The 17044-nt window shown below is 33.1% G+C and overlaps 2 protein-coding genes across 3 annotated transcripts; one reads left to right on the forward strand and one right to left on the reverse strand.

The window, feature by feature from the left end:
* On the reverse strand, positions 2153 to 5124 carry LOC105176671 (GDP-L-galactose phosphorylase 2-like). The gene is made up of 6 exons (XM_011099545.2): positions 4478 to 5124; positions 4252 to 4373; positions 3769 to 3828; positions 3409 to 3651; positions 2855 to 3289; positions 2153 to 2730 (listed from the first exon to the last, which is right to left on the reverse strand). Exons 1-6 carry the CDS (start codon positions 4599 to 4601, stop codon positions 2392 to 2394), a joined length of 1323 nt encoding a protein of 440 aa, XP_011097847.1. The 5' UTR covers positions 4602 to 5124; the 3' UTR covers positions 2153 to 2391.
* LOC105176672 (uncharacterized membrane protein YuiD) lies at positions 10547 to 13933 on the forward strand. Of its 2 annotated transcripts, none has more exons than XM_011099548.2 (5): positions 10547 to 10891; positions 12200 to 12364; positions 12881 to 12931; positions 13183 to 13275; positions 13637 to 13696. In XM_011099548.2, exons 1-5 carry the CDS (start codon positions 10853 to 10855, stop codon positions 13694 to 13696), a joined length of 408 nt encoding a protein of 135 aa, XP_011097850.1. In that variant the 5' UTR covers positions 10547 to 10852. The 2 variants fall into 2 exon arrangements, with proteins under 2 accessions (XP_011097850.1, XP_011097849.1); XM_011099547.2 differs by having other exon boundaries at positions 10568 to 10891; positions 12208 to 12364; positions 13637 to 13933.

Genomic DNA, 17044 nt, shown 5'->3' on the forward strand with positions numbered 1-17044 from the left:
AAGATGAAGAAAGGAATTCACCCTCAGATGCAATGGATATCATACGTGACCCAAAGCGGCAGACTGATGAATGTGATGATGACCAAGATTCACCAAGTTGGTAAAGTGTATCACTTCCGGGCAAAGCGGCAGATGGCTGAAAGCATTGGACAGATTGCCAAGTTTAAGCGTCGATATGGAGAGAAGACCGAGGAACCTGAAAATAAATGATAAAGTGCCTCATTTTAGCACCTGTTTCTATGTTTTTGGCATAATATTACAATGTTCATGAGTTGGTTCCTTATATTAAAGTTAGCTCTTTTGTGATTCTTGGTTAGCTTTTTCCTACAATAGTCTAATTATCCGGAGAAAGATTATCACTGGTATGTCTTGGTGTTCAAATTGGACGCCAGCCGCTGGCATTTTCTGCTGTTTCATCCCAAACTTTTCAGTCTATTATGTTTACTTGACAGAGGTGGAAAACTAAATTTGGTGATGTTGGTGGTTTACCAATTTCCACATATATTTTTCTCCTCTTTGTTTTGTGGTATAAAATGAAGCAGAATATGTAGTGGAAGTCGATCCGGGAGATAGAATAAATTTCCATCTCCTTAATCTATGGAGAACTTTAACAAGAAAAGTAGTTGATGTCCTTCCTTTGTCTTGTAGTCACTTCCTTGGTTGCTCATTGCTGTATGTGTACAATTTTGTTATTATTTATGTAATCGGCATCATTGATGGCATGAGACTACAAAGGATTTGGTAAGTTTTTCATTTTTCATATTTCTCATCTTTCATCATGCCAGAGTGTCCTTGCAAAATGACTACTATTTTCACTTTTCTTTGTCATAACCAGACGGAAAATTCTGGCATCAATTAGTCATGCATTCCTTTGCTTTTTTCCTGGTAGTAGCAGTCTTCACGAATATGGTTACTCAAAAAGAAGTGTTATTTCGTGCTTATGATGCTGAGGAAACAAGTACTACATAAATTTCCGTGGAGACTTCATTTTCGCATCTTTCTAGTGTAGATAGACAATTATTATTCGACTATTTAATGCCAGTATGGAGTAGCTTAATCCTGTGCAGGAGATACAACAATTGACCAGCACCATCACAATCTCTTGGTTAGTAACCATCCACTCTGTCATTTAAATTATTTACTGTTAGTGAAAGCTGTGTGGTTTTAATAGCTATTTCGGTTATGTGCTACACTTTCAATTAGCTTGTGTTGCATATAGCAAACAAATTCTAAAAGGCTTGATGGATTTGTCTTTTTGTATCTTTGGAGGGCAGTAGTTGTCCACCAGGACCACCACCAATTTTCGATGGAAACATTTCCTGAATGCGAAAATCTTTGAACGGAGGATATGTTATTCTTCACTCTCAAATGTCAATGGTCCAGGAAAATGTGCTCCTTGTTTAGCTTGACCAATAGATACTCATAGTTTTATGGTTACTAGGAGCACCTATTGTCCTTTCAGATAGTTATCAAATGAAAAATAACTTTTAGTATAGCAACAGGTCCAAGAACACACACCACCAAGATGTCCCGGGACCAAACTTATTGTTGTGGTTCTCAATTGTCTGGCGCCTCGTTGCTTCATATAGCCATGAAAGCAACAGAGCATTAGCTGATTTCATTACTGACGTCAAACTTCAATACAACCCATGACCTATAGGTAAACATTAGCGTTCTACTCCTACTGAAATTTTTCTTATGTAATTTAGTGATCTTGCTGATGTGTTCTCAAGGCCGGTTCACAACCCTTGCAAGAAGTGCTTGTCGCGCCTTTTATTTTTTGTGGTTTCTTTTTCAGCACAGAAGCAATTGTCCAAATTAATTGTAACTTGTAAAACTAGCAATCCGGGCTTGAGGACTAAAAAGCATAGTTTGTCAAGAGAGGATCTTGATCTGCTTTGAATTTCAGAAGCATATTCCCACCCGGGGTATTATAATCCAGATCGCAGGAGAATGACGCAAGGCAACGGTGGTTACAAGCATGTTGAAACTTGACATGAAGTGGTACAAATCCTTTGGAGAATGTTACTGCATCTTCTACTCTAGCTTTTTGAGGCCATTGTTTACTAGATGTAAACGAAGCAAAAGCACTCAATTTCGAGCCCCTGACATAAGTTGCCTTAGTTCCTGATTAGTTTGTGACTATATCATGTAATGATGTATATAATCAGCTCAAACAGAAACAACCAGTTTAGTCTAAATCATGCATATCCATCAAGAAGAATACTTTTACATAATCTTGATCGCACAATCCCAGTAGCTAAACAAAGCACTACGAATCCAACAACAAACCGTTATCTATAAAAATCCAAAGGAAACTACGGAAAATTCATGCTGCACTTTCACCACTGTCCAAGTTGCAGAATTGGAGAGTAGGATGCTACAGTTCTTTTAGGCAGGCACCATAGCAGGTCGGGACCCTTTGAGGCCATCCATGTCGTCATGAGATTGAGGAGTGACATCCGACTCATCCTTCATGACGCGAGTGACAATTTCCTCATCCATATTGCAGCAAATAGCTTCAAATATAAGTTCCTTCACTTCTTGCAGCCTCTCCTCAGAGAGGGAAACCTCTGCCAGGAGCCGCCAAGCATTTTCCTCAGATGCCTCTTCATAATCCTCCTTCCGTTTCAGTACCATATGCCCACTGATCTCCCAAACTGCTGGATTAACTTGAGTGTCGAGAAGCTCAGAACTCACTTCTCCAAGGGCCTGTTTCTCTGCGTAGCACTGTTTGTTCATGCGAAACCGACAGTCAGATATTGATCATCTCGAATGAAACATGTAAAGACGGCTCGTATGTGAATGAAAGAGTCAAAAAAGTTCCCATGAAGTGGGATTGGAATATACTCACCTGTGGGAAGAGGAAAATTCGCTTTCCGCAATCAGCAATAAGTACATTATATGGAATGTTGTTCTCTTGCAGGCAAATGCAGGAGTCTGAGACAACATTTGATAAATCTTCCAGCGCATTTCCACCCTCAAAAACAAGGCCTCTGACTGGATAATTAAGAATATCAGAGATTTTGACTCCACCAGTTGTAGTGGTTATCTTCTTTGAAGGAGCCTTTTCTATAGGGAAGGGTGTTGCCAAGTAATAGGCCTGAAAGTGAAGGTGATTGATGGTTGCAAATGCACCCAAGCTATTGTAACCAAGGCGGAAATACGGATTCCCTGCCTCCACAGCCATGTAAAGAGCAAGTAAGAAGCTCTCCCGGTCAATCCTCTGGGGCAAGCATTCAAGAATTCGAGGGATGAGCAATACATGCCCATACTCAATTGGACTAACCTGTTAAATCATACGCAAAAGCTATCATCAAACTATTACTAAAATACGCTGACGCTTATAAAACTAAAAGAACAACCAATCCAAAACAAATAAACAGCAAAATGAAACTACAAACATACATTAATGGCGACAACGCTAGGCGAGTTATCAATATCAATGGGCTCATTTGGAAAGAATTGGACTTCATTGTCCTCCCTGCCCTCAAACTGAAAGAGCACCTCCTCCTGCCCAACCTTAGTAAAGTTGAACTTGTTCTCATCAAAGGGCTGCAACACCTTGTCAACACGGAACTCAGTTGGCCTTTTCTTGAGATGCCTACCCTCATTTAGCTGTGCAATAAACCCATACTCCCCAGGAATCACCTGCAAATCATTATTAGCGACAAACAATTAGAAACATGGTTACTAATTAAGTTTCGCCTAAGACTACAACTCATGACTTCCTTGAGCAGATTAGGCAACACAGACAAGAAGACAAACCTTGGTTTCACAAGCAGTAACATCATAGCGAAAAAGTCCTCTCTGCATGCGGTCCTCCCACTGCCATCAAGAATCATCAATTTCAGAAAATTATCACCTAATTTCAATAATTAATCAGAAACAAGTGTGTTGCACGTAATTCGTATTATCTCAATAAAATCACTGTATTAAATAATGAAGTAATTTACAAATAAAAACGTGTTAACTACAATGTTGTATTATTCCAATCTTATCCAAATTTATTGTAAGCTTAATTTTTATTTAATTATAAATATTAATATTTTGTTATTACAATCACTTATTTTTTAAATTTGAACTATAATAATTATGAAAATTACTGTTTGTACACGTAAATTCATAATATATTATTATACGAAAAGTATATAATTGGCAAAAAAAAAAAAACACAAAATATGACAAATCACTCCCACTTTTATAATATACTTACACTATAAATCAATAAAGTAAGAAAATAGGTAGTACCTCTCCAAGAAGAAGGGAGTCCAAGAAGTTTACTGGAGGCTCTTTGTTCTCAATGTCAAAAGAACCCTTTTCCCCAACAACATTGCCCATCTTCGTAAAAGCATACAAAGGCAGCTTCGCCCCTAATCCAATCAAGAAGATCCCAGTAAATCCCACAACACCACCAAATTGATAAAGAAAAACCCAAAAATTTTAAATTCACCACGGAAATAATTAAGGTAACTACCTGGAAGGCAGCAGCTCCTGAGGCAATTACGGCCGCATCCGGTTGCATGGCGAGCGCCTTCCTCAGCCTCTTCTTTTTGGTAGTTGGAAACAACAGTAGGAACCCTCTTGATGCTTAGGATCATCTTCGGATCTCTTTCTTTACAACAATTTTACCCGTTTTCTTCCTAGCTAACAACAGAAGGATTTCTGGTCGAATAACTGTAACAGTACTACGTATGATTTCTACCAAAATGCGAATAATATTCACAAAGATTAGGCAGCTAACAACAAACAGATAGAACCACCGCCGCCGGCGAGGAAGAGAAGATCAGATGGGCTTCCGCCTTCAGAAGGCAAGGCTCCACGTCCGCCGTGCGGCGAAGGGTTGCTCTCGCTTACACAACCCTTGCGTCGTACTGCTCGGGCATGTGTAAGAGGTCGATTTACTCTTAACACAGCCGTGATTGTCGACAACTTGTCTTCCCCGGGTTTAAACCCCTGTCAAGAATGCAGAAAAAGGAAGAAATTCCCCCAAATCCTGAGTTGAAATCCAGGGATTTTGGGGAGAGAACGAAATGGGCTTGGAGGGGAAAGGGGATCTTGAATGTATGTATGAGTGAGATAGTAGTGTCTGTGTGTGGTAATGGTTGAAGAGAAAAGGGCTGAATATATAGAAAGTTGGAGGAAATGTGGTTGTGGTTGCCCCTAACCGACTCTGACTGCCTTTCTTGTTTTGGTCTTGCATGTGGACACGATTCCGGGTTTTCATCGCTCGGGTTGCCCGGGCAAACCGTCTTTAGCGCTTGTGGAAATTATTCAAACGGATACTTACCCCCTTTCTTTTCTTATATAAATTTAGTGTAATTATATATGAATTTTTATTACTTAAAAAATTATATTTAATATATCTAACGTTTATTTTCATCTAACAAATAAATCTTCACGTTAATCAAAATTTATCAAATTTATTGATATTAACAAAAAGAATTGAATAAGAGTTCATATTTACTCTAAATTAACTTAGTACTGACTTATTGCATGTCAGATAAATTTTTTTCTAATCAAATTATCCTTATAATGATAAAGAAGTACCTCTTTCATATGGATTAGCACGTGATGATGTATAAGGAGAGTTTATTCAGAAAAATATTAACCTGCAATATGTCAGTAATAAATCAATTGTAGGTATATAGAATTTTATTAAAGTTTTTCTATTGGTATCATCAAATTCAGTGAATTTGAATTATATACGACCTATTTGTTAGATAAAAAATAATATCGATATACTGGATATAATTTTTCAAGCAACAGGAATTTACGTGTAATTACACCAAACTTTATATAAAATTTTGTTATGAGCTGACAACAACCAAATTTTTTATACATAATATTTGATTAAATAAGAATTTTTTTCTAGTTTTAAGTGTGTCGAATAATCAATTTAGATAATATTACTAAAAATAATATTTGGTAGTGTTTAGATTCTATTAATTAGAATAGTTGTAACAAGTTAAATTAGATATGACTTTTCATGATTATGGGGGAAAATATAGTCGATTCAAATATTGATGTAATAATGTAATTATCGTTTCTATCTAAAATAATGTAGTTTACCTCAAGAGGTGAATCTATAAAATTTTGCTCTTAATATAGTATGTACGTGTAACTACAACTAAGATCTCAAGGGATATACCTGTATTTTCTTTCTCAAAGAGTATAAATATTTGTATAATTAAATATAATTCCATTAAATGTTGATGTAATTTATCGAAAAAATGCAAGCAACCCCCTTGTGATATTGTAAATGAGCAAATTACCTCTCTATGAAATTTTTTTTAACAATTTACCCCTTGATATTTTTTAAAATGCAGCAATTTATCCTCTTATATTTTTTAAAATGAAGCAACTTTCTCTCGATATAGATAAATTCTGCATACATAATCCTGAATTTAATACTTTTTCATAAATAATAATTTTTAAAACATCAACCTTACCAATAAAGCAAAACCTCGTCAGCAAACAACCACGTCTCCCATCCAAAAGTCACGAGTTGTAGGAAATTCTTGGCCATGTACTCTAAATGACATGGAGTCATGGGCATCGCAATTGGGATGATGGGCTTCACCCCACCTCCAAGAATATGCTTTTGTTTTTTTTTTTTTTTTAATTATTTTTTTGCTATTTTTTCAAGAATATACTTTAGTCCACGTTAGGATACTAAGAGGGGTGTTTGGCGAAATTTATTTTAAAAAAAATTATAAGTTAGATACATTTTATAAAATTTTAAAATTTATAAAATATTAGATTTTATTTTAAAAATAAGTTTATTAAGTGTTTAAATAAAATAAAATTATAAAATTTGTAAGATATTAATAATATAAAATTTTATAATTAATTTAAAGAAATTTATTAAGATCTTAAAAAATAAGTTAGCAACTCTGTAAAATCTTATTTTTAGAACTTATAAGCTATTTTTTCTAAAAAAAAAATTATCAAACACGTTGTAACATCTTATAAAATAAGAGTTTATAAGCAACTCCGTATTTTTATTAAAAAAATTTAGAAGCTCATAACATCTTATTTTTAGATATTATAAACTCTTTTTTTAAAAAATTTATCATATTCTCTTGAACGCGTAATTTTAAAACGCTTATGAGGTGATCCAAACACCCTCTAAATTGTGGGTCCAGCTTTTGCCAAAAAAATTGTGACCTTTATTTGGGCAGACAAATTGTGCAATTAATTTAGGTTGGAGGGTCTATTTATTTTTAGTTGGACCACAAAAATAAAATAAAATCATGTAAGATCAATGCAAGAAGTGGACCTTCTGATGTTGCATCTCATGGACTATATTGTCCGTTGTTTTTAAATATTGAATGCTCTAATATATATTGTGCCTGTTTTTTTTAGTGAATTGAATATTTTAAATATAAATTATATTGATATTTTTTTAAATTAGATTAAATTATATAATTTTTATTTTTTTTACGAAATATTATAAATTAATACGTTATATGAGTTGTGATTACAAATACACCGTTGACATCCGTTTGTAACTTTGCAAGAGTGCTAGTGTTTTTGTAATTAGATTTTGAATAAAAATATTTATAATTAGATCAATTTTGAGGGGAGGTAAATGTAATTTACCCTAACATTTGTTGTAATGCAGAATTTGTTATATATATACTCATAATTAATTAATAACTACTATTATAATAAATAAATAATTAATATTAAAGTAGATTAATGCACAACGTACAAATGCAAGAAAACCCATGACCCCTACTCATAAGGTTGCAACTTCGTCAATTAAACTATATCTTATTGACAAATTACATAAATTGATCACAGGAACTTGTCGGCCGAAGATTAAAAAAAAAAAGATATTGTAATTTCAAAAACTAAGAGGGGGGAATTTGTTATTAACCAAAATAATTTGGATGAGGGGTAAAATTGATAGTTTATGTAAATTTTTTGCTGAAGTCAACGCTTTCTGACTGAATTCTAACGTAAGAGGTAGAGTTGTAAATGAAGATTTTTTGGAGAGTGTGCAAGTGTAATTTCAAATTTTTTTTAGGGAGAGGGGTCTAAGTGTAATTAAAAAAAGATAATTTAAAAATATCCATGTATTATAATTTATCTTTAAAAAATTGTGGATTTTTTGGATAAAGACATAGGATTATAAACTTATTTGAATTTAAATAAAAATAGATCACATAATTACTTATGTGGGTAAAAGATATTTTCTATTAATAATATTATATTTATGTAACAATAATATATAATTTTTAAAAAATTTCAGTACTGAATCAATCGATGATTTTTTTAATTATAATTAAATAAATATAATAAAATTAAAATTATGTACAAACATCGAGTGTGCTCTTATAATTATTTAAAATAAATGCAAAGCCAATCAAATATGGTTATGGACTAATCTTCTTGATCTTTCTACGAATGTAAGTGAGTACCAAATCAAAACCCTTTTTATTTTATTTTATTTTAATTTGGTACGAGCAATAATTACATAATTCTATTAGCACGATAATAAATTGAATAATACAACAGTTACAATCAATATAATAATAAATTATAATAATTTTACATAAATTGAATCAAACATCACATATTTGATGAGATTTGAACTCATAAACACATATTTAAAACTTAATAATATATACAAAAAGCTTACCAAAAAAACAACGGTTCTGAGTTCAAAGTGCACAGTAAGTTGGGCAGTCATAGGATCTACACAGACCAATCAGGAAAAGTATCTTCAAATTGGTCGTTTGGAAAAATGAAAACCCTTCTTATTGGATGATCACGGTACTTACCGAAAATCAAAATTCTTGATCGATGGAGTAACACCCTTTTTGTTCAATAAGATACTAAAGCGGATGATTGACTCATTCCATGCTAGAAATAATGGCAGGAAAACGTTTGATAACATGGATTTCTATTTCTTAATGATATTCCACAATCAAGACAATTGGTTGAATCCCGTTAAACCATTTCATAAAAGTTCATTGTCCAAGAATCAGTTCACTAATGTTTATAATTGGTTATGGAGTGATCCTAGGCATTTAAACGGACGATTGAGTCTATTTTTTAACCCAACCCAAAGCCATGGACTAGTTCGGTTGAGGCTCAAACCAGCTCCGAATATGCCTCTTTTATTTTATTTTTATAAAATTAAAATATACTTAAGAACACTTATTTAAATTTAAGGTTGTCTTATGAAATAAATAAATAATAAATTAAAAATCACACAAAAAAATAGTTAGAAGGTTATATAATAAACTTAAAGATTAATTTGACTTATACACTTACAATAATAAACTTATATAATAATAGATCCAAAATGGACTTAAAATAAAATTAACAAAAAAATAAACAAAGAGTACTAATAAATTAATGTACTAAAGATTTAGTACACAATAGTCAAAGTAAAAAATTTTGGAATTTTAAAAGTATAAAAGACATACTAAAATAATCAACTTAAAAGAATAAAATAAAAATTATATATCTTGTATTATTTAAAAAATGGCACAACAAGCCTGACTCATGACCACTTGAAACCAATCCAATCTCAAGTGAGCCTGATTAAAATTTATTAATTTCATTTAATTATAAATAACCTTTTAAGTTCTTTAATATATTTATTGAGTTTACGACGAGTGATATAAGTTATTAATCAAATATTTAAAAGCAAGTATTTTTTTTTTGAATTATATAGATTTAATTAATCTATCAATATATTAAAAACAATTAATAATAAAATTCAACAATTTCCAATTCAATCAGTACAACAATACGATTGTAAATAAATTACAATAATTCACATGTGGAATAGGAGAAATACACTCATATCTCTTGGAGTTTGATGTAATTACATGTAAATTATAAGTGATTTAATAAATATGTTTACTACCCTTATGTCTTATTTCTGTCTAACAAATAGGTCCATCCATTAAATTAAAATACACTAAATTTCTTGATATTTCTAAATGAACATCGGTATTTATCACTTATTGTCCTTTACTATTTTTCTTGCAGGTCAAATATATATTTTTCTGACTAAACTATCCTTATAACGATAAAGATATACCACATTAAACGAATTAATGTGTGAAAATATATCTTTACCGTGTGAAAATATATAAGAGTAATTTGGTTACAGAAAAAAATATTTTGACTTGCAATAAACAATAATAAGTTAATCGACGGTAAATATAGGTTTTTATCCAATTTTTTGTTAATATCTACAAATTCAATGAATTTTGACTAAAAGAGAGACTTATCTGTTAGACGAAGACAAACCTCAAACGTATTAAATGCAATTTTTCAAACTACATGGGTGTACGTATAATTATACTAAATCTTAATAGAGAATAGTACAATTATTTCTATAAAATAAGACAAATATCTACATATTAGATGAAACTCAGATTTATTCATTGACATCAATCTTAAACTTAATCACTAACACACACATTATGGGTATTTAAAAACAATTGTTTGAAATAAATTAAGTAAAAACCCTAGCAAAAATCGTAAGAATTAGGTAAAAGCAGTGTGATTGGTCAACATTTCGTCAGCTGCCGTCTACATAGAAATGTACTAATTAATTCCTCCGCGTCAAGCAAGTTGTACCATCCAACTGCTACCCCTGCCCGCGACTCACCTTCCCAAAATCTTCCCCTGTGGCAACTCCCGAATCCCGATCCTCCGCCCGCCGTATCCACCGCCCAGAGACTAAATTCCGATCTCACGGTTCGGAAAACCCGCCAATCATTTTTCATTTTCCTGATTTGATGACGAGCGTTGATGCTGCGGTAAGTCTCCGTTCTTCGATGGCACCTGCAAATTTGCCTCTCGTCTCCGCGTTGCTCGCATGTGCTGTCGCTCAGTTTCTCAAGCCTTTCACTACTTGGTACTTTCTTTCTCTTCTCTGTTCTGATTATCTTTTTTTTGTTTTTCTTCCCGATTAAATCATCGGTATCCGGTTAGGTTAATTGGTTTTGCCCTTTCGCACCTCATTTTGTGATGGGTGCCTTGTATCTACCTGAAATAGTTATTATTGTGAAATTACATGTGATATGTTGTGTGGTTTGGTGCTGATTTTGGATCTATTATGTCGTAAGTTAGCACCCCTGGCATTGGTCATTATTAATGTCGAACATAAAAGAGCACATTCTCACATGAATGAGAGATGTGAAATAGTCATGAGCGTGCACGTCAAATTTCTGAGAAAAATTTGCTCACTGCTGTTGTTTGTTAATTATCAGTTACTCATTCGATTAAGGGTTGTTCTTTAAATTATGCTTTTAGTAGGCGAATCGTACAGGGCCTCTATTCTCATGCTTAGTATCTGTAGCTTTTTGCTATAGAAATGTTATTCCCAAAAAATTAGATCAGTCATAATACATATGGAAGGCTTTTCTAGTTTGTGAAACTTATAGTTTTTTATCACTTCCTGTCTCAGCTTTCTTTATTAATTTTGGAAAGATGGACTTGTGCTGATGGACGCAAATATGCTACTGATAGGGTCATAGTCAACTGAAAGACTATGGGCTTGTGTCGCATACCATTTACATTAGACTGCATGTTGGTACTAAAAAGGAAAACAAGCTTTCTGATCGATATCTAGCCTGAAGAAATAAATGTTGCTAGAAAACTAGAAAGGCAATAAGTGGAATCCTAAGTTGCATATCAAACTCAGCCAATGACAGATCTATTCAAATGTACTTGAGATATCAAATCAGTAAATAACTTTAGAGATTAAAACTCTTGTTGGGTTAAGCTGTGTATTGCATAATCTTGTATGGAATGCAGCACTTTTCGCCAGAAGAGAAGATATACAATCTGCTACCTATGAAGGAGCATTGAAGGAAGAGAGTATAGTTTGAATCTTGTCCATGACGTTGTTCATAAGCAACATGTTATCTAGCTGGGAGAGTCATTTTGTCGGATGCATTCTGGATTCTCATCCCTCATCATGTGGAATAAATTTTGATGGCTGAAATTGCTTTCTTAAGCTGGTGAAAAAATTACTGGTAATCGAGGTCAAATATGAATTTTCTTGTTACTGCTTTATCTTCTAAGAATATGATCTTTATGGCATGTGTTTCGGTTTGTGCACTTAATATCAATTACATCATCTTGCCAACCAGTATCAGATGGAACTTCTTAACTTGCCATCCAGCTAGTTCTTGCTCGATCACTCAACATGTCCCTTTAGACATGCAGGTTGAAGGATAAAAAATGGGATTCTAGAAGGATGCTCAGCTCAGGTGGAATGCCGTCATCACATTCAGCAACTGTTACGGCTCTTGCAACTGCAATTGGCTTGGAAGAGGGAGCAGGGGCATCATCATTTGCCATTGCGGTGGTCTTGGCATGTGTTGTATGTACTTTTTAAACCAGGTTTTCTCCATCCTTGTAGTATTGACTGCTTGTTTTTGCTGTTCTAACATTTGTTTTATGAAATCGGAAATGTTATTTTTTCTGGTATTGTTTCACTTGACTGTTTTCTTCATGAGGTGTGAAATATCTTTTTCGAATTCAATGCAGAACATGAAAAGAGTACATTGTAATTTTATACCACTTGGTTATTGGGACAACCATAAGTATATTAGGTTGTAACTGCACTTGCTTTCTTGGACTCGTTGTTGGAACTTTCTCATCAAGTTTTGTTGATTTGCTAATTATTTGAGACCAGTGTTGTTGCTCTTAGGAGAAGATAGAATGCATCTATATATAATACTTCGCTGGGTAGTGGGTTCTGAGCTTGACTCATATTACTCAGTTAGTATTCCCTGAAGCTGTATTACTTCTACAATAGTAACTTCCGCTTGAGGCAAATTTTTATAACATTTTCACTAATTGGTTACCATTGCTAATAAATTTTTATATATCACAGGTAATGTATGATGCTACCGGGATCAGACTTCATGCTGGTCGTCAAGCTGAGGTGAGTTCTTGTTCTGTGATAATATACATCGTTTTCTAATTGTCATTTCAAGCTTCGTTTCATTTGGGTCATTTAGTTAGCTTTGGGTTGTTAAACCTCACCTTGGTAGATGTTATATCTGAGAGATATCAACTCATAATGTTTCCTTTTGTTTCAGCTATTCGGAGCATGTATATCTGCTAATGTTTAGTGCTGGGGCTTATTGGTTTCTTGTTTTTTGGCATTCTGATGTCATTTGATTCTTACTGCAGTTACTAAATCAAATTGTGTGTGAATTGCCTCCCGAGCATCCAGTTGCTAATGTCAGACCTCTTCGAGATTCACTAGGTCACACTCCACTTCAGGTATGATCGTCATCATATCTATTTATTTAATTATGTGGCCGCATTGTGCTACATTCTTATGTTATTAGTATGTCAGCTGCCTAATGCACTATTCTGTTCCATTGTGTAAATATGATCCCTTTCAATTGGCATATAAAAGACTGCCATCTAGGAGCATAATAATTCCAGTCAGCTTTAATCTTCCATAAATTTTTCTATAGATTCATCTTATACCAGTGCTCAAGATCTGCCATTAGTTCCTTGGTTTTGTTTAGATGTGATCTTGAGTCCGAACCTCTAATGTGCCAAGATACACAGAAATTTGCTCTACTCTATTATTGCCCAATTCTTTCCACCTCATGGTTGCTTCGGTCCTCTCCAGGTTGCTGCTGGTGCTTTGCTGGGATGCCTGGTTGCATTTCTCTTGAGAACCTCTACCTGAAGATGTTTAAGCTTCTCAACGGATGAGCGCAATCGCATCCAATCTTCTGAAAATGGCAAGAAACACCTTCCATCACATCAAGAATCAGTAATGAAAGGTGTGATTTATGTAAACCAGCTGAGTTGATTACAACTGATTTTGTTCCTAGTGGACTATTAATTTGAAATCCGCTGTGTAAACTCTGTATAATAACTCGTTAAATGCCATTTATCAAAATGTTCTTGAATACTTAACGAACCTCATCTTCGCCGATGCCCATTTCATTCTGCTGCTGGTTATAATGTTCATTAAAGACAACATGAGTGCATCTAGAATCGGTTGGTCCAAAGAATTTGTCTTGACATTAGTACCAAATACAAAATTGTGGTTTATACTCTTCTAACTAGTCAACAATTAAAAAAGTTGGTGAGGTGTCAATTGCTGATGTTCACCAGGCGTTAGATGTTTCCCTAATTAAGCGAAATGTAACAGAACCCAGGTTCAAGCAGGTAGATGCTCTTAATTATCCATCTTAGATGCTCTAGATAGAGTAGTCAGACTCCATAAAGTTTCAACCAACATTCTGGTTGAACTAAGCTATCACATTCACATGTCATGGCTTCACACCACCATTTGCATAGGCTTTGGTATAATATTTCCTCAACTTCATCAGGCCCCCCATCATCACATAATAGCATCATTAGTGATTTTTCTTATTTTTCTTCCGTAGAAGAGGCTATGTGGATCCATTTTCGGGACGTTCTGATATGGGTTCTTCTGAGAAAATACAGGAGTATATGTGATGTTTAGTTTGCTTTCTCGAAAATGATTTTCTTAAATGAGTACCTTTTTTTGAAATGCTCAAAATATTGAACCAAACATGGCCTTTCATGTATCATAACATTTTAAGAAGAATACAGAACAGCAAATTGTACAAAACTGTATGTAGCTCGTAATTAAGGGGGATAAAAGGAAATTTACTTCAGCCCACTAAGGTAGAAAAGTTGGAGAACCGAACCATATATGTTTTAGGGGTAATTACATTTTTTTATTTATAGTTTGTTTATGCAAATTTTTCGTGTTTTTTTTGTATAATTACAAAAATCCCTCGTGACAACTTTCAAACATATACTTAGTTTGTATAATAAAACTGACGTTAAACAGGGGTAATTTATGCGCATGATATTAGCGTTCATGATGATTGTATGTGTAATTATTCAAAAACATGAAGAATTTGTGTAAACGCACTATAAGTCAGGGGTATAAATATAATTATATTTAAATTTAACTAATCTTGGGCCCAGTCACTAAAGGGCCTTAAAAGAGAAAGTATTGGGCCCATTTACAGGCCCCACCTCACCAATCAGAGAATAATTTCCCTTTTGTCGTCCGCCGACCTTATCGCCTCATCATCCATTTGTACTGGTTTTATGGATGGTATATATCTGATTCACCATTTTCTGACTATATCTACCATGGAAAGAGTTAGATATATATCGTGTTTCTGGTTTCTCACGCTTATATCTCAAATTTCTCTAGTTAGTTTCCCATCATTATATGTACTTGTGTTTCATTCTATTTTCAGTCTCTTGGTTTCTATAATTTAGAGGGAATTGATACATAAGTATCAAATTTCATATTTAAATCTAATTTTTTAATTAATTACACTGTTCAGAATATGAAAATATCAAATCTTGATATAAAAATTCTTCAATTTAATTAGCGAGTTGTCTATAATTACAATTAATATTTTATTTTAAAATTAATTTTTATTCTCATATTATGATATAATATTTGAATAATACAATAAATCCAACATGTATTTAACCATAAATGGATGATGGGATTGCCTCCATCCCATCATCATTAGGTCAGGTTGAAATTCGGCACGGGCCGATTTGGCGCTAGGGATTCTCGACCACCAATACCAATATTTCCAAATTGGTAGAAACTTGAATCTCTATTTATAAAACTTTGGTTTCCATTTTTTTTTGCTACATTTTAGCTTAAAATACGCATAACCACAAATTAAAACAGCAATGATGCTTCCTGTGGCAGACACATATTTGTATGCACAATTAATTTTAAATTTTAAAAATTAGCTATTATTTTTAAAAACATATGAATGAAATAAATAAATTAGACATAATAAAAACATATGAAAAATTATTAAAAAAAAATGAGAGAAGAAAAATAAATATGAAAGTTGTAAAGAGAGAAAATGAAAATTAATATAATAATTTAAAAAAAAAATTGACAGACCATAAATTGAAGATGCTGAAAGGTTGTTTTCAATCATATAAAGATAAAGATATAGACGTAGATTATAACCCAAAGTCTTAAAAATACTATTTCTAATAGATAAGATATGGATCGACTAAAATACTCTTACTTAAATTTATTTATTTTGTAAATGATCATTTTTTCAATTAATTGTTATATTAGTAATTTTTGTTCGTGTAAATTTAACTTTGATTTGTTTTGACAATTTTGATCCGTTATTAATTTCATTTTGTAATATTTTATTTCATTTTTAATTAAAAATAATATAATAAAAAAAGTTTAAGTTATGTACACATGTTTGAGTGTGCTTTGTTAGCTAGTTAATTAAATAGTGATAGGTCAATTATATGAATAATATGATTGAAAACAAATTTCTTCTTAATTCTTTGTTTTTGAGAAATATTTAATAAGATTCATAATTATTGGAAATTTTATGGTGTTTTTTTTATAAGAAAAATAATAATTTTAGTTCTGTAAGTATGAAGGGGTGACAATTAATTTAGTCTTCTATGAATTTATTTTTGACAATAATATTCTATAATTTTTCATAATTAGTATATTGAGGATAAAAATGACGAAATTTGCTAAAATAGTTGTATGCACTTTTTCGTTCATTTTAGTGAATACTAGTCATTTTTATCGCGAATTTTTTAAAATTACACGACGAAACTACAAAAATAAATTTGTATGGTACTAAAATTTTGGCCCTTTATATACAATTTGATTTGGTCGAATCAAACTAATTGAGAATGAAGGAAAGCGGGTAGGATTGGTCCCTACACAAAACCCAAATATCATCAAAGCCCTCTTTATATAAGTGGAAATAGGCCCCCTCGGCCCTCCCCCATCCTCCAAAGCTCACTCACTCATGGACGTCAAGCAGTTGCAGAAGAAATCTCATCATCATCATCATCATCATCATCAGAGCCTGAAGCTCCTTCCCATTGCTCTTCTCCTCATCATCACACCTCTCCTCTCAGCATCCCTCAGGCTCAAATACCTCTACTTCATCGTCAACATCCTCATCATCGCCGTCGGTGCTGAAGCCGGCCTCCTCTCCTTCTTCCTCCACAACAAACCATCATC

The sequence above is a fragment of the Sesamum indicum genome, linkage group LG14 (assembly GCF_000512975.1).
Source record: "Sesamum indicum cultivar Zhongzhi No. 13 linkage group LG14, S_indicum_v1.0, whole genome shotgun sequence".
NCBI lineage: Eukaryota > Viridiplantae > Streptophyta > Magnoliopsida > Lamiales > Pedaliaceae > Sesamum > Sesamum indicum.